Here is a 26,825-nt window from a genome sequence, read left to right as displayed (position 1 = left end):
AGTCGCTTTGGATAAAGGGGCGTCTGCCAAATGCCTAAATGTAAATGTCGGTTTATTCATCAACTACCCAGACATCTATATCTCATCTACATAAAGAACAGGCAAAAGTGTTGCACTAACCAGCAGGGGGAACCAAACACCAGATCTTAAATCTTAAAGATGTAGCCTACTTTTGTTACCTTTATTCAAGTATGTACATTACACCATAAAATATTCATAAAGCCAAACACATCACCACAAATATGCAGTTTAGCCAGCACAGCGGGCAGCCTGAGAACGGGAAATGGTACACAAGTCCAGTGCGCATGTTAAGATATACTGTACACACAAACAAAATATTTAAAATAAACACAAATGGTAGAAGACAAAACACAGGAACACACAGTAGAGATGCAACATCATACACCCAAATACAGTAATAAATATCTCAGGGTTACATCATACAGGTCAAAAAGTCCACACTGGGTTAGTTCAATTCGTGTACAAGTGTACGGTTTTGAAATTGTAGTTTTGGTGACACATTGCAATGCCACATGATAGACAACACACCCTTGAGCAACCAACTGTATTTGAAAAGAAAACATGCAATACAATTGCATTTGAATTCAGGAACAGAATGACATGTCAATAACCCTGTTTGACAACAAATAACAGCGACTGTAACAAGCCAATTTAACACAAACTGATCAACAGCCAAAAAGGAGAATATTGCAGCATATCCTGAAACAGTCTGAGAATCAGAGCACATTAAGTCCCACAAGCATATGACAAGCAAAGCTTAAATTAGTGGCATAAACAAATGGATATTTTATGTACAGAAAATGTACATCATACATTGATACAAGAGCCAATCAGATATTCCAGCTTTTGTCAGAAAACATTACATGAAAGATCAATCTCAGCCAGCACAAATCGAGTGAAAGATGAACGGTGTAATTTACAAATCATTTCTTACTTTCATAAAATGGTTATTATAAGAGTCACTATATAGATGCAACATGTAACAAAGTAGAACTCTGCTTGAGACTATAGGCTAGCATGCATCACTGCTATATATTAGCATAAATCCTATACGATCATACATTGATACATATTAGGCTTTACATTTTTTTTGTGATTTTTCCTTAGTTCAATTTGCTCCGTCATACACTCAAAACCGGTAAACCCACTTCAACTCATAAGAGCGCTTTAAAACAGGTGATATAGTGTAACATATGGAAACATAATTTATTCCAGTGCATTTTAATCTGGAGCAACAGTGCTTCCAACTCCATGTGAGATAATGTAGTGATATGATAAATGAGGTGACAGGAAGACAAAACTGCCTCCTGCAGTCATTGTTTTTCCATTTTAAATCAGTTTATAGACATCATCAGTGAATGTATCTAGATTTAGTCCGTCAAAACATCTAAGTCAAAAGTATATCCACCAAACCACAGATCAACCAAATGCAACTTGTAAAACTGAGGTAAACAATTCAATTGAGTCTTGTAACAGGCAAAGGGTTTTTAAATGTAACATAATCCTATGAGATTGTTCAAAGTGCATTGTTACTTTGCATACCAAATCTGCTCTTTCAGTCCCGAGAAAGCATTCATCCACTGTTTTAACATCTATTATTTCAGACACAAGGGGCGTAAAACACTGTTCTAGGAAGGACTGTTTCTCGTGTCTTGTTTTCCAAGCAAGATAAAAATAAAGGCATGGACCCCACTTTTTAAAAGTAGAACAATAAAATGTGCATCACTGAATCATCACTCATGTAAACATTGACCTTCAAAAACATCGATGTAGCTCGTTTCATAAAGGGAATTAGTAAAGAAGCGTCATGGTCCTTAGATGTTACCCGAAATATAAACAAGGTTGTCAGTGGCAGAACATTAAGTGACTTCCCTAAAAAGATGCACACTTCTTCGTAACAACAGTGTCATAAAACAAACGTAAAAGTCAAAGTACCCCACCACCCCTGAAGGAAAAAGAAATGAAAAAAGCAGCGAAAAGTCCAAACTGACCTAAGCCTGAATAGCATTCGAATGCGTTTCTAATTTGTTGTGCACTTTGGTTCAAGGAGATTTTGACAGTTTCTAGTCATTTTCACAGCTAGCTGTAAAAGCGTCAAGAGATATTAAATGCATATACAAAGCCTTGAAAACAAAAGGAACCTCCAGAGAAGGTAGCTCTGTATAAAACTCTGAACTCGGAGACCTCTTAGTACCTCTCTTCATCACACATCCAGAAGCAGACCTTCAATGTACCAGATCAATCTGACTGGAACTCAGGTCCCGTCCTTTCCTTAGACGATTAGTTCGTTCCTGTCAGGAAGAAGTAGATTTATAAAAGAGCTCTTGAAGGAAAATAATGCCAGACCATTTCAGCAAAAAATGTACAACATTTATTAGTCATGAAAAAAGTTGACCATTAAGGCTAAATAGTAATACATATTCTATAAACCTCCTGAAACAGAAATCACGACAGACAATATTGTAGATTTTAATGTGAAACACAAAGGAGAATGCACCTATATATTTAATTGAATTTATATGGTGTATTTAATTATATTTATGCATAAGTATTTCTAATTTAATGTAAATATACACTGCACCTATTTGTACAGTATAAGTTGAAGCTTTCAATAAAAACCTAAATATAAAAAAATCTAAATAAAAATACGCCAAGTGATATTTGTTTTTTCCTAACTTGGATCATCTGTGGATCCTGTGGACATTAGGAAACACAATAAGACATGCCTTAGTCTTTTCAAATCGATTACAATTCATTCATTTATGTGTTAATAATAATAATAACAACAACAATAAGAGCTGTGAGTGGGTTGATGATAACATATGAACATGAAAGAGTCAGAGTATAACACTGAAAGACAATGAAATGACAAACAGATGGGCATGGAAACAAAGAATACTCGCCACGAGAACAGCAGAAGGTCCGACACAAACAAAGAAATAAGACATAGGAGATAGAAGGACCGACTGCAAGAACAGATTGAGTGAAAGCTTGAGTGAAGAGCTGCCAGGAGAGAGAGAAGAACGTTGTCTTACTTCGAGTTCTCCCACAGGTTTATCCGTCACGTTGAGAACTCCAAGAGAACTGGCCCTCTTCAGGCTGTATCCGACAGAGCCACATGCAAGTTAGGTCAAAGGTCAGGGGTGAGGGGGTCACGTTGGGGAGAGAGAGAGGTGAGGTGTGGGATGGGAATGGGTAGGTTAAAACTTGTTAATGCAACTTCACCCAAGTTGATGTTAATACACAACGTGATGATAAAAACATGCAATGACATATTGTGCATACTATACAGCTTACTATTCTCATGAACAAATCATACTGTTCATCATCACTATTATTGAACTCTTTCGGTCCCATTACTGCTTATTGTTTGGTGCGTTTTGAAAAAAGCATGGGAGAAATATGACATAACTGAAATTTTTTGGTGAACTATACGGCACTCGTAACAAATGTTGCATACACCAAACAGACGTGGGGAATTTCAAATAATAAAAAGACAGACTTAAAGGTCCAGTGTATGGATTTTAGAAGCATCCTGTGGTCAGGTTGCGAATTGCAAACAATGGCCCGCTCCACCCCTCCCTTTCGAAGCACTACGGTGGCAGACACAGACCTGAGATGTCTTCACGTTTTTACATCTTTGCAGATGTATTTACGAAATGCGCTCTTTAGGCCAGTTTGTGCGTTAAGGGCCATTGTAGAAACAACATGGAGAACTCCATGTAAGGGGACCAAACAAGTGTGGGGAATTTCAAATAATATGCAGATAGTAATTGCTAATTCTAAAATTGTAAAACATAACGCTTCATAATGCAAGGTCTTTATACACCTCTGAACATGATTATGATTATTTTATTGCATTTCTGTCAATAGATCCTCACAATGGACCATTAAGGATATGCACTGCAAAGGGTTTTTTGGAGAGAGGGTAAGAGTAGATGAGGAGAGTTTAAACCAAAAAAATACAAACCGGGTTACACGGCAAGACAGAAAACAGAGAAACAGGCATGCAGCAAATTGGCATGGAAATGTTTATTTCATCAAAAGAATGTACAACAGAGAAATAAACATTTTCAAATAAAAAACAAAGATCCAAGCAGATGCAAAAATGCATCCAGGAGAGTCACCAAGCAAAAAGGCATAAAAGATGAATCAAGTATAACACACGTCAGAAAATAAAGTTAAAATGCAGGGAATAAATAAAACCAAATGAAATTTCACAGGGTTAAAGCTGTCAGAAAACGTTAGTCACATCCGGCCAATCAGAAGCCTCAGTTTGTGTGAGTAACCCAGAGTAACAAACACGAGTGAGTTAACCTCAACGCATTGCATTATAATGTCACCCACTGTGTTAGATATATACGTGATTCTTCATGGAATTCATGGTTAGGTAGGTTTGTACATGTGCAAAAAGTACAGTCTGGTTAATCGAGCAAGAAAGCCCTCCATCCACTTTGCATATACTGTCAATGTTTAAACTTTCCTCCACTTTGATGGCACGCAAAATCGTATTTCCTATGTAGTAAACCACCATCCTATAGAATAAAAATTGTTTAAAAGTATCGTCATCCTTTTTTGAAAGCTCTCTTTTGGAGGACCAAAGAGCAGAGTAAGCACTTTAAAGAATACAGTGTTTTGACTCTCACCGCTCCTATAAACATTCTTAGGACATCTAGCGACATCATTTCTGAAATCGATCATGCTATATAAATTGCAGTTGTGTCCCAATGGGATTTTAAAGCATTTGTTCATTCTACAGAGTTCATTTGTAACTTCAATAACTGTCATACTCTCATCTCAAAAGCACATATTATAAAGCATTTAATACTTCCCACCGGTTTTCAATGCTGATGTTTCTGGTTTGATCATAGTCACATGCTTGTTTTAACACTGTTGAGTCCAGTTTGGGAAGGGCTGATGTTGGAAGGGGTAAACGTGTCTTAAAAAGGGAAGTGCAGATAGTTACCCAGGATTTTTCGGTTCGTTTTCTCGTAAGCCACCTCCCTTGAGCTTGCGGACCAGTTTCTCACTGCTGCGTCGAATGGAGGCCCGTAGTTTGCTGAAGGAACCGCTGCGCTTCAGTGACCCAGAGCCGTCCTGTGAAGAGAAAGACTACAGCGTTAGCTAAACCTAGTCAATCTGGTACAACTACAATACAAATCTGTACTTTGTAGTAAAACACCATCTGCTTATAAGTTATCTGCATTTCATCCATGCTCATCTTTGAACACACTCGAGCACAAATCACTTACCTGATAATATACAGATAGGTGTATAAACACCTTTTTTGTTATTTTAGCTGTGTACCAAAATGTATTCAAGTTACAGTTTTATAATGGATATTGTTTTTCGAGGGACCAAACTTATTTCCAACTAATTCCAAAACTTCTCCATATCTTTTATTTCTATATCTCACGACATGAGCAGACAACATCCTCAGTAGAATAGTGTACGGGCAGGCACTTGTCTGGACATTGCGAAGGGGTTTTTCTTTATCATGGAGAGGATAATGTCGTCATCCCCCACTTTTATCCTATTTAGATATCCACGGTTGTGTTGTTGCTGAGGGCACAGGCGTGTTGTTTTCTTCTCAAAATGTTGATTTGCCCACTATTAATGTTCCTGCGATCTTTCTGTCCCTCGAAAAAGTACCCTCAAATACTTTCGGTCCCTCGAAAAAGGGGGGAGCTACATATAAAAGAGCGGTAATTCCTAAACCCTTCAGCTAATCTGGATGTCAATACACTCTAAATAAAGTTGAGAGTATGCACTTTAAGACAATATCCATTATAAAACTGTAATAAAATACATTTTGGTACACAGTATCCAAAGTAAAATATGCCGTTGTCCCAATATTTAAAGCCCTAACTGTACATGTGTTAAATAATGTAATTTACCCCAAAGATCAAATATGCTGCGATATAATGTTTAAGCTTAAAAGCACAGTGTGCCTAATTTTATTTTTTCATCATTTATTTACCCTCATATCATTTCAAACCTGTGTGACTATTTTCTACATGAAAACACAAATGAAGATATTTTTAATAATGTTGATAACTAAACCCGATCGGAATCATGACGACTTCACTTGTATGGCACAAAACCACCAAGACATTTCTCAAAATATCTTCTTTTGTGTCCCGAGATGAAAGAGTCCAATATAGGTTTAGGATTATAGGAGACAATTATGTTTTGGGTCAACTATATCTTTAAGTTAGTCACGTTTCTGTCTGAATATAAAACTTTAGTTCTATATTAAAATAGAAAATGGAATAAAATTAAACTCACTGAAATGTTGATTTTATGCAACAAAAAAAAAACAGTTACTCTATTCTTAAACGCCGAATTATTAATTTAGCAAGTGTGTTCTTTCCAGCTGTTTCTCGGTGTCTAAAAACATCAGAGTGAAGAGGATATTGTGATCGTTTTTTTCTGTGTTGATATTGCTGATATATTTTGTCTCCTGTTACCACGCTCTGCTCTGCTGCAGTCTCTTCTGCTGTGACCCCTCACTTCTGACCTTGGCTATTCATCCAGGGGTTCCGAAAAGCAAGGAGAGGTGGACATGATGGAGAGGGATGGAAGGAGGAGACTGAAGAAAACTCCACATTGACCCAGATGATGACTACCAACTCCAACAAAGCAACAAGTTCACTATAACATCTAACACACACACACATCTGCACTACAGGCCCTGGACACTCCACCAAAAACACATACGCATTCAGATGAGTAAGAGCACACAGGCAGGGGCTGTGGTGAGTAAAGTCAGTTTTATTAGAAGTTGTGAAAGACACAAGATGCAGCAACACCAGAGAACATGTTAGTAGAAGAAAGAAAAAAGATCCTATAGACATGCTTTTATTCATCCCATCCCTCTCTTTCTTGTCATCTGTCCATCTCCACCTCCTACTCACACATATTGGCCATTATTGTGAAACCACTGTATATCGAGTGTGGAGAGTAAGTGTTGGTTTATAGAGAAGCTGAACGACACAATCATGCCACAATAATGCACTGTACAGGAAGTGACATAAACAGACAGGATTGCAGAGCTTTCAGAAGTCAGCGTTCATCGAGGTGAAAACTCAAAGAGCAAACCACACGGATCTGTTCAGTGTGTCGGAATGCTCCAGGTTCAATACAAGTTGAACTTGTTTTCCAGTGTTTGTGGCAAAATGTTTAACACTGAATGTTTTATTTTCATTGAAATCGACATTAGGCCACAAAAGTTCAACTTGGAGCGTCAAAGAAATGATCATGTACAGCATTCACAACAAGTCACAATACACATCACATTTTATTTGACAAGAATGCTGTGAGGAACAGGAGTGCAGTTTTGGGTCACAGCTCATTTTTACTATGTTTTTCAGTTTATTTATGATCTAAAGGTTTTGGAAAATAGTGAAACATTATTTTAATAACAATGGTCCACACACAGGTGCATAATTATACAACAAACTGAAAAAATGTATTTCTTACGAAGCATTTCTGTCTAGTTTTCTAGCACAAATATATAAACATTCTTAAATCAAGACGCCTATGACCGTAATATTCCTTTTATGAACTAAAATATAAGAACTAAGTAAGTTTAAGTTTTAAAACTGTGAATAGGTCAAGAATAATAAACATGAATTAGGGACATAAAAAAAAGATTAAAACAAATAGATTTTTTCTTAGTCCAAGATATTTAGTCTTGTTTGGTTTTAAAACGTAACGTCACGTTCCTTGTCAAGTGAATGTGTCTTGATTCGAGAATAATGAGAGAAAACACAACAAAAATGGTTAGGAAGAATTGTTTTCCAGTGCACTCCTAACTCTCGCAAACATCATTTGTGTCAAATTAAATCTCTTGATCTCATCCCTCCATTAACACTTAATGTATCAAGATATTAAAACAATATAAGAAAAATCAGAAAGGAAAACGTAGGATGGTTCCACCGGAGTATTAAAGCAGGAAAACAGATTGTTTACTATGACGGAGTAGAGAGAGCTTTACACAAGAGGAGCTCTACAGAAGGTTAATTATAGACATACAGACAAAGTGACATCTTATATACCTGAATAACACACAGACAGTTAGAGTGACGGACAGATTTCTCTACAGATATATTACAGACTAATATCAGATTTATTATAAGAGTGCTGCAGGAGAGAAGTAAGAAGATGAGTTTTGACACGAAGGCCAAATAACGTGGCTGGCCTTAGCCTGTTTATGCCCAGAGGAGAAGGAAGGAGAAGGAAAGGTGCCGATCGGAGAGAGGAGACGAGAAACAGCAAAGCTGGAGAGGGAGGGTGAGGAGGACGTCCGTCATGCAGAAGGTAAGTTCATTAACCACAACAAGGAATCTGGAGTTACACCTGCCAACCACGAGAGAGAGAGAGAGAGAGAGAGAGAGAGAGAGAGAGAGCAATGCAAGAGGAAGCAGAATAAGTACACAAGGAGGCGAGAGAGTTATAGAGCAGAAGGAACAGAGAAAATTTCATTATTAGGGAGATTTGTATTGAATTGTAAGTACAAAGAAAAAAGAGAGAGACCATGAAAAGCTAATTAAAAACAAAGATGAGATGTTAAATTCAAAATATACTATGCACAATGTCGCTTGGCATTGCATTCCGAACGCAATTTCGTAACGCAAGCGCATGTTGCATTATCAGCACTGCCACAAGGGGCGCTATAGCAGCATGAGCATCAAGCGGCAACCTTTCGATCTCATTGGTGAAGCCAACAACTTAGAGAGCAGAATCTCATTGAGCCCCACGTTAAAATGGGCAACTTTACAATAGTAAAAAAGCAAGATTACATCCAGGTACATATAGCAAATTTTACCCTACATGACTACTGTTAGGAGGGTGAATTGTTTTTATAACTCACCCGTTTAACTTATATTAAATGATTAATATTTGCTAATTATGTGCTGGCCACTTGAGTGACAAGTGGTTTCAGCAACCAGGTGCCTCAGCTCCAACCACGAATCTGCCTCTTTGCCCATTTTTGATGACGCGCTGCTAAGATGGCGACGCCCGGCTCCCCCCCATTTAAGCTTTAAGAAAGCTCCTCAGAAACCTACCGGTGACGGAACGGACTTCCATGTTTTAAACAGTCTATGAGTAGCACTGGCTAACTGAAATGCAAAAATACACTGTGCGTCAGCAATGCCATCCATCAAACATTTGTGAAAAGTATGTTTTTGGATACAAGGAGATGCTCTGAAAAAGAAGTTACCCGTATTCAGTGAAGAGATAAACATAAAGGAACTAAAATGCTAAAACTGGAAACCAAAACCGCAAAACAAACATGCTGCTGTGATCACTTTTCCATCAGCACATGAAAAAAATATCCTGTGCTCGTTTTTAGTGAAATTTCTGTGCAGAATTGAATGCCGAAACCAAAGTCACATGCTGTTTACATATCACACATATCAACCCTCAACTGCCATGCAAGCTTCTATATTATAGATGTCAGATTTGACTGAAGAGAAATAAATAGATGAAAACAATAAGCACGAAAACTGCTTGGCAAGGAAAGAGGTAGAAAGCATTAGGAAACCAACAAACACACTTACAGAATTAGAGCACATTATGCATTCAATAAGACAGATTAGAAATCACACCATAAGTACAGAACACACAGCCCACGCCAACATGTGTGTGACCCCAACAATAATATACATTAATGTGACAGACCCTGTTCATGGTACACTGTGTGCGAGTATGTTGTGAGCATGTATTTAGGAAAAAACATGATGCAAAGAGAGGTTTTTAGTATCTGAGACTGAGTGTGACATATAATGAATTATTGAGCAAGACAAAAAGTGACAGAGACACAAAAGACAGAGGAGGAAAACTTTCAGACCAGCTCGATGAATCGGAAGGGAGCCTCCCATTTTCTGAAATGGGGACGGGCTCTTGTATAAGAAGGATGCAGATTGGTTGTCATGGGGCTAAGGTTACTTTTGCTACGGCAGTTGTGACTCAGAATTGCATAGAGACTACAGCAGAGGTGTGATGGTGTCAAAACAGCAGTTACAAAACATCTGCCTTAAAGTAGAGAACGGCTTGCTAAGAGAAGAGAGGTTAATTCTTTGAATTCTAATATGGTGATTCAAGGTAACTGCAGGGTTAATGAAACGTTTTATTCTAAAACAATAAAATTATGAGACATCTGGAAGCTATGCTTTGAACTGCATGTGTATAAGCAGCACACTTGACATTGCTTGCATCTTTATCCATTTTATCTGATTTTAAAAGCACAGGTTGCTTTTATATCAATGTTTAAAGGTTTCATTCACATATATAGCAAATATAGTACATATGCACGGCAAAAGGCATATACAGCTGCGGAAACAAAATAAAGAGACCATGTCAAAATGATTTACAGTTTTTGTCAATTTACTATTTAGAGATACTTGTTAAGTTAAAATTATAATTTTTGTTTCATTCTGTGAATTTTTATGTGATAACGTGGACTTTTTGCCAGTTTTCATGCGTCTTGTCATGTTGTCAGTCTTTCACATTGCTGTTGGATGACTTTATGTCCACAATACATCTAGAAATGATCAAATGAAATGATACAATTTGGAATGGCCTCTTCAATTTTTTCCATGGCTATAGATCTACTAAATCATGTATGCAACATGACCATAACATTTATATGCTAAAATATATGCCGTACGTTGATTTATGAAACAAAAGTATATGAAACGTTTGCATTAAAACTAAGGAAATTTACTTTCAGAGTTAATTTAGGCAGGAAAGAGTTAAAAGAGCTATAAAGCTTCAATATGATTGCAACAATGTATCAAGTCAGTGTGTATAGCAAGTATACAAAGTAAATACAATCCAACACAGTTTGATTCTCACAAACACAAGCTGGAAATGACTTCCCGGGGGTCTTGTGAGTGAAACAGTGTTGCATTAACTTGTTACTTTAATACTTTTGATACTGAACTCCATACAAGCCAATGTCACCAATCAATAGTCCTCTAAACCCATGAGATCATTTAATTGGCTGATTGGAAGTGTGATTTGCTTGGATTGATTCATGTTACACATTTTAAATAAAGAATAAAAAAATAGTAGAAATTTGTAATCTTTATGAAATTGAATGCACAATAATTATTGCTATACTATTCCCCCTCTATACATGTATGCCTGAAATACACTCATGAGTAAAATACTGTGTGAGGGCCTGGGCGGTGTGTGCTGCACTTACCCCGTTCCACTCCACGCTCATACTCACTTCCTCCCCTCCGTCTGGACCGCTTTCATACTTGACCGTATCAGAGTTCAAGCTCTCGCGGCTACGCTGCTTCTCTCGTACGTCAGGATCTACGAGAACGTCTGCCACCCGCTGCTTATGTGCCGTGTCCAGACCCTGCAGACAAAGTAAAGACCCCTGACTGATGCATGGAACATCACGAATAAGATCTAAATCAGTAATTTAGCAGCGGCTAACAAATCTATTTTAAAAACGCTCATAAGTCGCTTGTGTTGCGATGGATCATGTGACAAGGCGCAGCCAATGGCATTTGTCAATATTAATGTTAAACCTTTTGCAAACCTTGTAAAACTGTGTTTTGAGCAGCAACTTTCAATGAACAGTTAACCTGATTATGTTCCCTACAAGACACACGCACTTGTTTTCTGGAGCGCAGAGCCGCTTCCTCCAGAGTCTCAGCAGCCTCAAACTTTCCCTGTCGCTTGTACAGAGCTCCCAGGTTCTTCAGTGTGGTCGTCACTGTGGGGCTGCAGGGGTTAAAGGTCAGACAGGAAAACACTTGTAATCCTGTATTGCATTCAAGTTACGTAACGAATTACACTCTTGGGAAGATTGTGATATACGTCTAGGTGAGGGAATATCTGACCTGTCTACTTTACAGGCCTTGTACCAGCCACCATACTCTCCGAATGGAGAGCCATCCTTCTGCTTGCCCTTAAACAAAACAATCACAATCTCAGAAACACTCAAAATACTACCAAAGAATGAATGATACTATTATAATCACTTAAAGATGTTCAAAGCCAAGACACCACTACAATAAGCAATGCAGTGATATCAGTGTTTCTAAGTAAATCCCCAAAGTTGTTTGACTGATAGGGGAATGGTTTAAGTGCTCATTGTTACACTTGTTGAGCGTCACACACCTTGCTCTGTTCTTCTCTTTCCTCTGCGTGCATCCAGATAGGTTTGTTCTCATCTGGAACAGAGCACGCGAATGAATAAATAAATGCACTTGCCTTTATAGCTCGGACATGCACATAACATTTTAAGTGACAAATTTGTATGCACCAATAATGTTTTATCTATGGTTTATGTTAAACAGATAGTTCACCACTCAAAAAAGTGAAAAATCGTAGTTAACCTAAAGTTGTTCCAAACGCGTATAAATTGTGTTGCTCTGCTGAGCACAGAGAATGATATTCGGAAGAATGTTTGTAACCAAACCGTTCTGGGACACCATTGACAACCATTGTAGGAATGAAAACTATGGCGGTCAATAGTGCCCCAGAACTATTTGGGTTGCCACACGCTTTAAAATATCTTCTTTTGGAAGCCAGAACAGAACGTATACAGAAAGAAATGTTTACAGGTTTGGAACAACAGTGGGGTGACCAAATGATGCCAATTCAAAGCTAATTTGACTTTGTGTTTTGGTCGAAATCCAGTGTACTGCTGCTTGAGTACAAGAACAGAACAAGTACATTTCCAAAGATACTTAAATAATGAATCATATGGGTCTTGAAAACCTACCATCTACAGAGCCGAATTCCCTCTCGTGGGCTCTGGTGAGGATCTCTTTATATAGAGTCTCTGCCTGTTTAAACTTCCCCTGCTTCAGATAGCATGATGCCTGAGAGAGAGAGAGGGTAGGGGTTCAGGCTGCTGTTATGTGTGTAAGCCCGAGCAGGAGCCTTCACTCTATAAGCTTCTTCTATTACACTAAAAGCTTTATGATTCATCTGCTGTGTATAATTTGCTGAGGGAGCAGAAATGTTGCAGTAAATAACATTACTAAAAACACCACACAGATGCATTACAGCACAAGATATAGTACATTGGAAACTGTGGCGACACACAAAAAAAGGATTTTAGCATATTTGATAAATTCATCTTTTATCTAATCTATTAAAGCAGACGCATGTAGATATCTATGAGAATTAAAAATCAATGATTGTTTGAAAAATGAGTGAATGATACAAACTGATCATACCAGGTTGTTTTTGGTCTTGGCCACGTTGGGGTCATCAGGGCCCAGTTTGGTCTGGTAGATCTCCAGGGCTCTCTGATAGTAGTATTCTACCTCTTCATACTTGCCCTGATTCTGACACAGCAGCGCCAGATTATTCAGCTGCTTCGCAACATCAGGGTGGTCCTTTCCTAACACCTACAGCACATACACAAAAACACAGACCGTGTAATTTATCTGCTTAGGAAACAACAATGATTATGGCAGTACACACCAACCCAGCCACAAAATTCAGATTGTTCAACTGTTTTGAGAGATTAAATTGATTTTTTACGTTATTTTGAGGCATGCATTTATGGGTTTATAGTTAACCCTCTATCAAACTTGTCAACAGCTTGTGACCTGAAAAACATTTTGTTTCTCTGTTTCCTACCGGATTTAATTTTAAGGGATATTTTTCTCCCAAAAATGAATATTCTGTCATCATTTATTTTCCCTTCTGTCATTTCAAACCTGAAATTTCTTTCTTCCACAGAACACTTAAGATATTTTGTAGAATGTTGTCAACCGGCACTCATTGACTTGCTTTGGTTTTGTGTCCACACAATAGATGTGAATGGGCGTTTTGCTGCTGTGTTGTTACCAAATTTCTTGAAAAAAATCTTCTTTCTGTTCTGCACAAGAAAGAAATACAGGTTTGACAAGAGGGTGAGTAAATGGTGACGGAATAAACATTTTTGGGTCAACTATTCCTTTAAGAAATATTCTTTAAGACTAAGTCTGAAGGAAAAACCTTAAGCCACAAAGAAGCAGGAGTCATTACGGGTTTTTCCCTCACTAGATTAATTTGAATCACATAAAACATTGTGTGGAATGCTATTGTTACAGTATTGCATTACATTATTCCTTAAAAATAATCAAACACATATTGTGCACAAAAATGTGCTTATTATCCAACAGGAAGACACCACACATCTCTCTCCTCTTTCTCTTCTCCTCTGACTGCAGGCACACCATTAGCGAAGAGCCTCCAGTCTTGTAGGCACCGAAAGAACGCTTGGGTGGAGGAGAGGTTGGTCCTGATCTTTTTCATTGATGTCTCTTTACCACCTACCCATAACATCACTCCCTGTTTATACTTCTCTCCGTCTCTGCGGGTGTCTAGACTGCTCTGCCAGGGGTCTGCATGTTTTAGTCAAGAAAAGTACACCGATCTCAAAAGAAGCAGTACACGTTATGGGGGCAACGGGCTAATGTCTCATCAAGCGCAAATTTCAAAGCAAAACAGTGTATAAAGAAACTAGATAACTCCCTTAACATCATTACGATCTAATTATATAGGGATTAAAATGTTTAGTGACTAATCCCTAACTGTCAGCTTTTCTAAAATCTAACACTGTTTCTTTACAGTATATTAAATTCTTCTTTGTCGTTCTTCTAGCTTTCCCTGGCTTTAGCTAGTCCTACTGGTAAACATGACTCTGTAGACTGCACTTATCGTCACGCCATTGTTGTTAAAAAGTCCCTTTGATTTACAGTAAACGTAATTTAAAACAGTTTGAATACACATACGTGTTCTTTAAACTCGCAAGACTTAAAAGATCAAGTGTATGAAATTTAGCGGCATCTAGCAGCGAGGTTGTGAATTGCAACCAACGGTTCATCCCACCCCTCTCCTTGGAAGCGCTACGGTGGCTGAAGCAGAACCAAGGTGTCGTTACATTTTCACTTCTTTGCTGAAGGCGCTAACATTTTTACGAAATGCGCTCTGTAGAGCAAAAACACCACGATGCACAAATAAGTGCCATCACAATCATAACAATTTTCACTTTATCATAAGTTTGTAGAAAAGTTGAGTTTGGATTCAGCAGATTGTCTAAGCTCTTTTCCTCAGCGCTGCATGAGCGGCAGAACTACAAGACTTTCAGTAAAAGCTTTATCACACAGTCTCTACTGTAGGTCTGTATCAAACTGTGACACAGCGAGGAGGAGAGAGATTAACAAAGGGTGGGATAAATCAGAGGTACTGAGGCTGGTTTATTCCGGCTGCAGTCTCTGAAGGACACAGGGAGGAAGCGTGGAGATGTTACACTAGTACACTATGTCCTCAGTGATGTACAGAACACAGAAAGAGAGTAATGTTGTACAATAGAAACGCAGTGATTATATTCAGCCCCGTTTGGAAAACTGCAACGATGCTTCAGGATGACATCGACGGTCTGACCCACCTTCTCTCGTATCTCCAGCGCCCTTTTACACAAAGGCTCTGCTTCTTTGTACTTTCCACGCTTGCCATAAAGAACGGCCAGGTTGTTCAGTGTGGCAGCCACCTGCAGAAGACATGCACAGATGCACACATACATCATTTAAATCATACAAACTTTCCATAACAATCAGACAAATCGGTTGAAGATTCTTGGTTTAATCGTCCATATTTACAATCAGCAAAATGAAACCGATTACGTACTGGAAATCTGCTTAAGATTCAGAATGTTCCTGTATGATCGGACTAATACATATAAGCACCCTGTGTTTGATTGAACTCTGATTGATCTTTGTGCATCTTAGCCACATGCATGTGACAGATGGACAGAAAGTGGAAAGGGGTTGGGCAATATAGCATCTCACTATTTTCCCTTTTAATGATATTTAATATATATCCCCGCATTTATCTGCTGCTTTAGACAAAAAAAACGTTTATACTGTATTTAGTTTTAACATAATTATGCAAAATGCCACACTGAGACTTCTGAAAACATTTTTGAGTGTTGATGGAAATTCATCTATGATTCAGAATTGACACAATTTACAGAAATGTCTTTACAGTAACGCTACAAAATTTTATTGGTACACTATTAAAATCTCAGTCTTAATGCTCAAGGATCTTTAGGAAACAGAATGGCCCCAAAAAAGGGCATTAATTGACTTACAATGTTGCTAATTTTAATATATTCAATAATATTTGAATAGTATACCAAATATCTGTCAAATATCCAATATATGACCCAACCCTAAGAAAAAGCTAGAAAGAAAAAGAACGGGAGGTGTGTTGCTCTTCAAGAGCTGTTTAGCATCTAACCTCTGCAGAGAATTGTGGGACGCTGGTCCTGATGAGAGGGTGAGACACAAGCTTCACATGATAGCAAACACAGCTTAAGAACTACTCAAGCAAACTACAATACAAACTATAGACAGAATACACACATACACACCACAGCAGACAAACTGCTGATGTGGGTGGGACTGGTTCTTACCGCAGGGTGGTCTCTGCCCAATGTCTTCTCTCTGATAGCCAGAGCATCGTTGAGGAGGTTTGCAGCCTCTTTGTATTTATTCTGGTCCCTGAAGAGCAGAAAAATACTCTGACGTAAAACTATTGGTACTTGTTATGCAACAAAGGGTAGTTGCTAAGGTCCTTCTTACAAAAACCTGCTTCCATGGGAACAGGGTGGTGGCATAACACAGTTTGCAAACAGGACATGAAACAAAGCAAGCTGTGGTTTAAAGCATTTTGTGACACCACCATAATTTAGTTTAAGATACCTACAGTATTGAGGTATTAAGTCATTTTCTACACCACTTGCATCACCAAATGCCATCATATCATGACTGTTTTCGAACAGGTTTCCAAACACTCCCTCACCATTCATTTGTCAAACAAATAGCGCTGTCCCTAACTTACACCACTGGTTGAGCAAATGTTGCTATGTCAGGTTGTGTGGAAGGCTTAAACAAATATAGCAATGCTTTGACAGTTCCACAATTTTCTGAGGACTAAATCTACAAACGACATACTGAAATTTGTCTCTACGCACTAAACTAGGAAAATATATTTTAATGAGCCTCTGGCGCAAGCAAAAAAATCCTTCTTTTGTTTTTTCAATTGGTGATACAAAGTGTCATACAGTGTTGTTGTGCATGGTTTAGTTGTCTTTCTGTCCGAACTTAAACTAGACTGGTCAGATTGATCTAGAATTGTGGGTCAAATGTAAGTGTTACTTAGTTGTATGAGAAAAAAAAGATTTCATGTGGGATAAATTAAATCATGGATGATCCTTCCCATATTCTGTACAAGGAATACCAACTTCTTTCAAATAGAAAATTTTGAGTACCATACACTAGGCTGAATATGGGTCTATGGGTTTTGTCTATGTTATTGTGTTGTGATGGGGATGTGTATTAATGTATGGACATGATTTACTGTAGGACGGCAAGCGCTGTGGGACGCAAGACAAATTTTGGAAGACATTCCAAGAATAACGTGAAATCGAATTGAATTAACAGTGCCTTACTAGCCTATGAAGGGACAGTACACCCAAAAAAATCTGTCATCATTTATTCACCTTCATATCGTTCATAACCTACTGTATATTTTACAGTCTTGTTCTACAAGTACTTACTGTGTTCCAGACACACCAGAACCTAACCCTGAAGTAATTTGGGGGTTAAGTACACTGTCAGTACACTACTATCCTGTCAAAATTATGTCTAACATGGTGTTCATAAAAAAATAAATGTCTCTACAATCAGACACTTTTACCTAACCTTTTTAAAATTACATATCATTTTATATGACATATTTATAGCATAATACTGACCTGTAAACGAGGGCGAGAATGTTGAGCATGGTGGCTACATCTGGATGGTCATGGCCAGAGGTTTTCTCCAGATCCTCCAGAGCCTGTTTGCAGAGAGGGACGGCCACTTCGTAGCGCCCCTGTGAGGCGTACTGGATCACCAGGTTGTGGAGGGTCCTGAGACGAGCGGGGATCTCGTACCCACCCTGCTGCGCCGCTGCTACTGCACTGCTGTGAGGAGGCTGGACTGAAGAGGGGAAGTATGATTACTTTTATTTATATTCAACAATTCAAATTACATGGTCAAAACTGAACTTTGCTATAGTATGTTCCAAAACCCAACTTTCTGGCACTATTATTTCATTATTTCAAATGAGGCATTATCATTTCACTGGACAATTCCAGAAACTCTGATTTGAAACTTCAATAAATAAACCACCAAGAATTAATCAAAGCAGCAGAGCAAAGCGAAGACAGTGAGAGGATCATGTCCCGACCACTTTAGGAATGTGGAGAAGATATTAATTCCATCTTTTCTTTTTGAAAACCCCTGCTGGAGATGATTTTTCTGTAGGGATTCATCACTGACAGTGAAACAGTAGTCTGGCATTCGTGTGTCAGTGTGAGAGCTAATCTAAGCAGATTTGGAATTCAGCCCGAGACACACGATGCTGAAACAGACACTTTTAGCCATGACACAATCCACGCTAGCCTTTGATCCTGCACCGCAGTGAACGCAGCAATTATCTGACAGAAAAATTGAGAAAGTGGAAGGAAGGAAACTAAATAAAAGACAGGAACAGCATCTAGCAGAAAATATCGGAAGGAACTGTCATTTTCTTCTTTCAGCAACCCACCGAACCTTTAGTTTCCACTGTTTTTCCTTGGCTAAAATGTGCTTCAAATTTTTATTATTTTAAAGACGCCATGGAAAACGCTAATAGAATGACAGTTCCTTCTGATATTTTCTTTTGCTAGACGTTCCTTTGTTTCCTTCCTTCCACTTTCTCAATTTTCGCTAAATCACTAATCTAATGAAAGCTAATTTGTGACATAAAATGTGTGAAAATTGCTGCAATTGCAATGTGACAAAGTGATCCAACAGCAATGTGAAAGACTGACAGAATGACAAGATGCATGAAAACTGTAATAAAAGCCACATAATTGAACCTTTCCGTAAATACATGTAAAAATATTACGGTTTTTTTCTGATAATAAATGCAAACAGAAACAATAGTTTAATTAGAATTTTGGACAAATATGATTTTGAAACGGTCCATTAATATTTTTTCGTGGCATTAAAATACCGTTGTAAAAATGTATCTTGTTACTGGACATGAATATGACTTTTATATCAAACTTCTTTGCTCTTAATTTGCCATATTAAACACTTAAGACATATTAAAGATTTTTGGGCGAATGACTTACTGCCAGGCCCCGGCTCATCCTGCTCATCTGGGAAAAGATCATCCAGTGTCTCCCTGCTGGAATCAGAGTCCTTATCATCCTGATGAGAGATTGAGAAGAGCAGAGTGAGACGAACAGAAAAAAACATCCCACAGAGGGAAAAACTTTGCAGCAAGTCTTACAGATGGGCTGAGGTCCTGGTCATATTTCTTAAGCTGGTTCATGAACTCCAGATGCTTCTTCTCCTCTTCCAGCTGGGCGACGCTCTGCTCGCTCTTCTGCAGCCGCTGCTGGGTACCTGCAAGCTCATCCCTCAACCACTGGTTCTCCTGACACAGTCTCCGCACCTAAACAGCACAAAACCTAGAAGCTTTAGGGCATGAAGCTCTTGGTGCAGACCCAAAGGCATTTGATGCATAAATCAAATAAACTATGGCCAAATCATTTTTATTTACATTTACACATTTGACACTTTTGTCCCGCCCTTTCAAGGTATACATTTTATTCACGCGTGTTATCTGGAATTTGACACAATGAACCTGAGAGCATGTTTAAATTTGAATGTGGTGAGGTGTGCATGTGTGTACCTGTGCTCGAAGCTTCTGTTTCTCTGCCTCCACTGCGCTCAAGTGCCCTGACAGAGCCATCATCACCTGCGCAATGGATATTAAAGACAACAAAAGGTATGGCCATTAATTTCACCTCTTAATAAAAAGCATTTACCTCCACCATTCAATCTAATTGGGAACCATTAAAATATTTCCCACAATGCACCTGTGCCTCACTGAGACCCAGCTCCAGCATCTCCAGTGAGCGTTGGATCATAGTCGTCTTCTCCTCCACAGCACGACCCTCCTGACTCTGTTTGAGGCAGCGCAGGGTCCCCATCAGACCGTCCAGGATGACCTGATGCTCTGCTCGTAGAGCCTCCAGCCCTTGCATGACCTCCCGGGTCCGACACAGGAGCTCATCCTGGGACAGCTTCTCACCGGGGTCCCCTTGACCCTCCGTCTCCTTCACACACACCACGCTCGACATGTCCTCACGCATCCTAACCAACACAGAAACAATCCGATTGAGAACAGTGAAGTCTGAAATATGATCATGCTCAACTGAAGCGATATGAATTTAAGGGATGGTTCAAGATAAAATATCAATTCTGTCATCATGTATTCATCCTCATGTCATTTAAAACCTGTATATGACTTTTTCTTCTGTCGAACAAAAGTGAGAAGTGGTTTTGCGTCATACAATGGAAGTCAATGGGGGTCAGTGTTGTTTGGTTACCAAAATTCTTCTAAATATCTTCTTTTGTGTTCTGTAGAAGAAAGAAATTCATAGCTTGAAATGACATGAAGGTAAGAAAATCTCATGTTTTGGGAACTATCCATTCAAACGATGCACATTCTAAATAAATTATGAGTTTGGACCCATTTACTGATGGTTTGTCAATAAATCACCATAACTTTTATTCATGTATAAAATTAACTTAGAAGTCAGTGCAACAGTATAATAGCTGACTGGCTGTACACATAACAGTTATACGCCTACCTGAATTTACACATTCACAATAGTCATTTATAATGTCTATATAATGTATCAGTAACTCCATTCTCCATCGACCTTTATTCTCTTTCTTCTTCTCATGCTTTGAAGAAAAAGTCACACTAAATGTGAGCTAAAGAAATAACTTGACAAATCGTCCAATGCTCTGGGCAAGAGAATGAATTCCCGACCAACTACCATAAAACACCATGGTGAACTGGACCTAACACGCACTGTGACCATTTCAACTGGACCATACATCTATATATCTTTTCAAACTCTTTCATTCGCTTTAATACATATGCTCCCTGTCCCAAGCTTTAATGTTGCATTCACACACGTATGTAGACTAATGCTGGTATTCAAAAATACATTTTGGTTTATTTCCAAAATATTGTTACCAATTCAAAATGCAAATTTCAAGCAATATATTTGGGGCACAATTTCTCAATCTAAAACGAGAAGAATTTATACCTTTTTCAATGCAATCAATAAATGAAAAGGTACATGACACCAATTGCATTTGTATGAAACAGTGTTGCTATATTTATTGACAACACGGGAAAGAAATGTAAATCCACTGCATAATACGTCATCTATAAATCACAAAGAGCTTTGCTAGCAAATGTAATTTTCTATCTGGTATTTGAAGCTTCCAGTGGAGACATCCAATTCAACAGCAGACACATATAACAGTGTCAAGTCAAATGAAGTCAGTAAATTCATTTATTTGTGGATTCATTTTTAAAAGTTCAAATGCTACATAAAACCTTTAATACTGTTAGTGTATATCCCGAAACTAAATATAATGAATATAAGAAGATTTTAAGACTGTGTCTATCTACCTGTATGAAACAGGATAATGAGTGTGAGACCTTCTAGCATGGCTTGTATGAAGTAAATCTGCTTACTTAGTCCACTTGCAAAGCCTGTAACAATGACCACTTCACTTAACTGTATTCGCCAATGAATGGACATCATTGAGGACGGTGTTATCTCAGACATAGATAACTAGATTGCTTGTTTTTAATGTGTTGTTTTGTGACTGTAGGGGTGATCTGAGTGGTTACTAAAGCATTAAAAGCATTCAACAGAGACCGCTATCAAGTCTCTTGCATCTTCAAGTCTAAGTCGATGATTTTTTAAGTCAACAAATAACAAATAGTGTAACAAAAACAGCGTATGTCTCCGCGACCAGCTATCAGATTCACATTTGCAAACATTAATCAGAATTTTCTTATTAGTTAAGTATGATTTACTATGAATTTGACAATGCAATGCAAACCTGCGTCAAGAACAGGACAACAAGTATAACACAGAATAGCTTATATGACGCAAAGCAAATTGTCCTTGTTGTTGCCAAGACACACCTCACCTGGTAAGACAGATCTCAGTTGCTAAAACAGATGATGAAACACGCCCCCAGGGAGTTAGGAAAACAAAAAAAGAATAGAGAACCTGGTATTATTGTCCTTTCAAATGCAATATATCCAGGGTAGAGGTAAGAGGATGGGAAAGTCTATCCATTGGAATGAATGTTCAAAGGTTCTTGTTCCGGTCAGAGTACTGGCTCTGGTGCAAGCAAGCATGCGATCCTAATGTCAAGAATGGGCGGACCTGTGCTGTATTCCTGTGAGGGAGGATAGGAAGTGGACGACGGAGATTCATGTGACCTATAAAGCAGCTAGTCGTCGGTCATGTGACAACCACCTGGCAGGAAACAATACTGCATGCTGGGAAGTGAAACGCTAACTGCTCCAAAAACAGAGCATTTGAAATGGATGAGCCATGTCCATATTTAAATAAAACAGCCAACAACCACACTTATAAACTGTCCTAGTTAAACAGTGTAATGTAAGGCCCTAATCTCAAGCTTGTTGAGATCCTATTCTTTATGATGATGTGCTGTCAGATGATTTAGAGAGAGAGAGAGAGAGCAGGAAAGCGGAGCTGAATATGCAGATTTCATGCTTCTGTTTGAAGTGTAAATGTCTGCTTTAAAGCTTGGCTCTGGGATTATGTTATCTCTCTTCAAAGCGCACAGAAACCCCTTAAACACTTACAACTGTATATTAGAAGGTAACAGGTAATCTAATCTGCGTTCAGTAATAATAACTGGCGAATAATGGAAGTAGAGAGCACTGATGTTGCTGAGCTGATGGAAGTGGAGAGCACTGAGCACTAAGCTTATGGGAGAAGGCTATACATTATTCCTGCTATCTATCCACAAAAACCACAAGTGAAGATATTATGGAAACAGCAGTGGTTATGAACAGAGGAATTGAGGCTTGAAAGTAGGGATGCACAGATACCAATTTTTTCAAGACCGAGTACAAGTACCGATACCGATGCCTGTATTGATGCCCGTAACTTTTTAAAACACAGTGAGACTAGGAATAGCTTCATAGTTACAATGAACAAGAAATTTCTGTTCTGTCACGAGGTATCGGTCTGTTGTATCGGTGCAAGTACACGAGCTTAGCATCGGGCCCGATACTAGTGCATCGCCAATTGAAAGGTTTGAAGTGTACAGTGCAAATCGGAGCTCCTATCAATTGTGTTCATTAAATATTTATGAAAATAACTTTTACGAAAATAAAGGCTTGAAAGAATGGATCCGATTTCATCATCTGAAATCAATGCAAACACGGAATCCTAAATACTCAAATGAATCCTCAACACTCAAATCTGAATTCTGTAAAGAATGAAGTCTGATTTAAAAAGAGTGAGATGAAGAGATTGAACAGAATTTATGAGTCATGACCCTGTCAAAGTGAAAATATTCTCCTGTGACCTCAAGAGGAAAAAGGGTCGAACTCATCATGCATGTAACTATAACAACATTCATGCTGTCAAGTCACAGGAAGTGATCATGCTGACAACACATCGTAATGGAATTTATCTGCTTAACTTCCGGTTAAGTTTAGAATGTAAAGCATAATTAATGTCTACTTTTTGGTAAATAAGACAAATAGTCTTTTCAAATTGTAGGAGGCTGTACTCTACTCACAAGGGCATGTTTAACTTAGATCTCATCTTGACAAAAAATGTAAGTTATAAAAACAAAAATATAGGCAATAAAATAAGTTTAATTCTCTGCTTTGTGGGATAGAGAACCCAGTGATCCTATTTTTGAACTTTGCATATTTGGGCAAATGTAGTAGGCCATCCAAATAATAATTCATGCATAACAATACATTTGCATACTGTGCTCGGTACACAAGACATGTCTCAATATCAGATTTTGCCAAAACAGACTCAATTACCGTGGCTAAAAAACAAAATGTTAAACAGCTACAAGAAAATACTAGAGCTAAATGATTTATGAAATTATAAATGTGCATTACAACCTGATGTTAATAATCACGGTTATAAATATCACGGCTACCGACACCCCTGAATATTGTGATACCCCTAGTAGACACAAAATAAACTAAATTAAACAGGTAATAGTAGTATGGTATTGCAGTAAGATATTTCAGAATAGCGTCTTTATTCTCTAGACTCTATTATGCACTGTTTAACTTCTTTCAAAGTTTCAATCTAAGATGGCACAACTGTAATCATTGATCTTAAAACTGAGCAACTCGTGTCCGTGTCTTTCACTGCATTCGGTGTGTTGTTTTGCAGTGGGATAGATTCAGCCATGAGAAATAGAATTGTGTAGTGCTTCATTCCAATGAGCTCTGATAATTCTGACGCTCCAGTCAAACCCACTTAACTTCACTGTTAATGTTATGATGTTACCATTAAACTTTCCTCTGTTCCTCTGTCATTTTAAGGAAGTATCTTTAATATGTGTATTTTTAAGCAAAAGCATAACGAGGAAGAGAAACAACCTGTGTATGCAAGTAAAAATGAATAAATAACAGTCACAATGCTACGACTGTCTAGTTTGCTAGAAAACAAGGTCTGTCTCCACTAATGCCTCTATTTGAATTCGGTATGAATTTCAGTAAAATGGATTAAATTAAATGTTTTGGTAAATTAAATGAAAAAAAGCCTTTAGACACGTTCAACTTCAGCTTCTTGTCAATTTACTGTATTATTAAGCATTATATCAACCACGTTATTACATCTATATCTAATGTAAAATCTATACCAGCCAACCTGAACCACAACAGTTCTTTATGTAGATGAAAATATATACCCGATAGGCCAATACAACAAGACACTGTCTCACTTACATCACGAAGACGTCAGATGCCACAGTTTTATACAGAGTGGCGTGTTTAGCATAATATCAATCCATTCCCCCGAGTCTATCCCAGCATTCAGCATAACATGCCAGAGCGCAATCATAAGTTTATTGACAGTTTCGCTACAGCACAAGCCTATGCTATAAATCGTGCTTGTGTTCATGTGTGGAGTCAAATTTATAACCGTCCCATTGATTCATCACAGGGGAACGAGCCACCTTCTCGCTGAGAGGCTACTGCAGTGGACCCCGAGCTCGCAGCTGGCGGCACATCCAGACACTCGCTGCTCAGAGACTGCGTCCCCTCCACCAAAACAGAAAGCTTTCAGTGAGCAAAGACAAACGGTACGTCAGCGGAGCAGAGGGAACCATCTGCATACAAATCTCAAAAGCTACAACACCAGACACCTCCTGGCCACAGATGACACCAAACCCTAATGCGACACTCAGGAAAGCTAGTGAAAAAAGTGCATAAAGGCAAGTAATGATAAAACTATGTATAATTTACAATAATAACACTAAATTCCGTACGGCACATAGTTTGGGTTGATGCTATTCATCACATAACAGGTCTGACAAGCTCATATTATGTCGTTTTCACCACTTTCATTCATTTGAAAAGAATAGAGAAGACCACAACGCATCTATCGATGACATCAATCCATCTCAATCTTTTTTTCACATTTCTAATCATTTTCATTTATGGATTTGGCTTATTTGATATTTTAGGGCTGTCATGTCTAGTTTATAATCACATCTGAGTTTAACACTCAATTACTATATAGATTGTGTGTTATATACTGATGCAGTTACTAACACTGATCTAACACAGATGTCCCGAGTTAAACCTACATCACAGACAGCTCTCTCTTACAATGAAATCATACTGATCTAACCCGGACGTTCTGGTCAGTTTAGGGCTATATCACAAACAGATCTCTGGTGGAATGACTAACAGCTCTTTGGTGCAGTGAGTAACACTGGTCTGCAGCATGTCATGGCCTGCTTGGGCTTGTGTGTCCTCTGACATCCTCTTAATATCACACATCTGAATATCAACATCGAACCTCTAAACATCCGTCAACCCCATAGACCAGAGGGAACACCATCCGTCCCGTTTAAAAGCGATGTAAACATTGTAAGGTGACAGGTAGACTGACACTCCCAGTATGCTAAGCGTGCCAGTTAGCTGGTTAGCATGATAAGCAAATCTTACCGTTCTGCGGAACATCCAGATCACTCACAAGCGTAAGAGGGTTTGTTTCTTCGTCTCCCACCACCACACTCAACGTTAATATAATGTTTATCGAACTTATCGCGATGATTCGAGACTCTGATCGGACAGTCTGACCGGTTGTGTCTTCCGGCGCGCGACGGGGGAAGTTCCTGCCAGTGGCGGTCTGATTTCAAGAGCAGGATCACAAAGCACAGAGCAGCCCAACGCAAAAATGTTATCACATTATTATAATAATATATATATATAAGAGACTTTAGGACAGGAGTTGCATCTCAGGCCAGAGGCATGTGTCCGGGGCTGTAGACGGTGAAAATGGCGTTGTGTTGATCTTGCTCCAGCAGGTTCACTCCTCCTCGTGATGATGTCATCCAGGGAATGAAAGACAATATTGGTTTAAAGTTTACTGCTACATCGGATTATTTTTCTTTCATCTCTGGTTTTTCTGTTAATATTAGCTGCAGAGATGTGGCACCAGTCTGTGTGTGAATGTCAGTTAATTTACTTGCATATCATTATATTAGTTATTTTCATAAACAAAAGCTAAAAAGACAACGAGTTTATTGCCTACCTAAAATAATTGATAATCTAGACTATTGTATATGCAAAACAGTTGAAAGTTTATACATTTTTGTATCTCTATATAGAAATCT

The 26,825-nt window shown here is 38.4% G+C and overlaps 1 protein-coding gene across 9 annotated transcripts; it reads right to left on the bottom strand.

Annotated features, from left to right (window-relative positions):
• Positions 1–149: 149 nt before the first annotated feature.
• klc1a (kinesin light chain 1a) lies at positions 150–26,535 on the bottom strand. 9 transcript variants are annotated; one of them, XM_079472987.1, is made up of 17 exons: positions 26,155–26,534; positions 19,970–20,246; positions 19,783–19,848; positions 19,378–19,542; positions 19,217–19,295; positions 17,810–18,035; positions 16,466–16,553; positions 15,440–15,541; positions 13,236–13,409; positions 12,776–12,875; positions 12,169–12,221; positions 11,889–11,956; positions 11,661–11,769; positions 11,264–11,398; positions 4,988–5,118; positions 3,057–3,120; positions 156–2,312 (listed from the first exon to the last, which is right to left on the bottom strand). In XM_079472987.1, the coding sequence occupies exons 2-17, from the start codon at positions 20,243–20,245 to the stop codon at positions 2,247–2,249; spliced, it is 1,902 nt and encodes a 633-aa protein (XP_079329113.1). In that variant the 5' UTR covers position 20,246; positions 26,155–26,534; the 3' UTR covers positions 156–2,246. The 9 variants fall into 9 exon arrangements, with proteins under 9 accessions (XP_079329115.1, XP_079329113.1, XP_079329112.1 ...); XM_079472986.1 differs by having other exon boundaries at positions 11,237–11,398; positions 26,155–26,532; XM_079472989.1 differs by lacking the exons at positions 3,057–3,120; positions 26,155–26,534 and adding an exon at positions 22,116–22,308 and having other exon boundaries at positions 150–2,312; positions 11,237–11,398.
• Between the last annotated feature and the right edge of the window lie 290 nt (positions 26,536–26,825).

This window comes from Barbatula barbatula (assembly GCF_947034865.1).
Source record: "Barbatula barbatula genome assembly, chromosome: 14".
Taxonomy (NCBI): Eukaryota; Metazoa; Chordata; class Actinopteri; order Cypriniformes; family Nemacheilidae; genus Barbatula; species Barbatula barbatula.
This window is presented reverse-complemented; position numbering and strand designations above follow the sequence as displayed.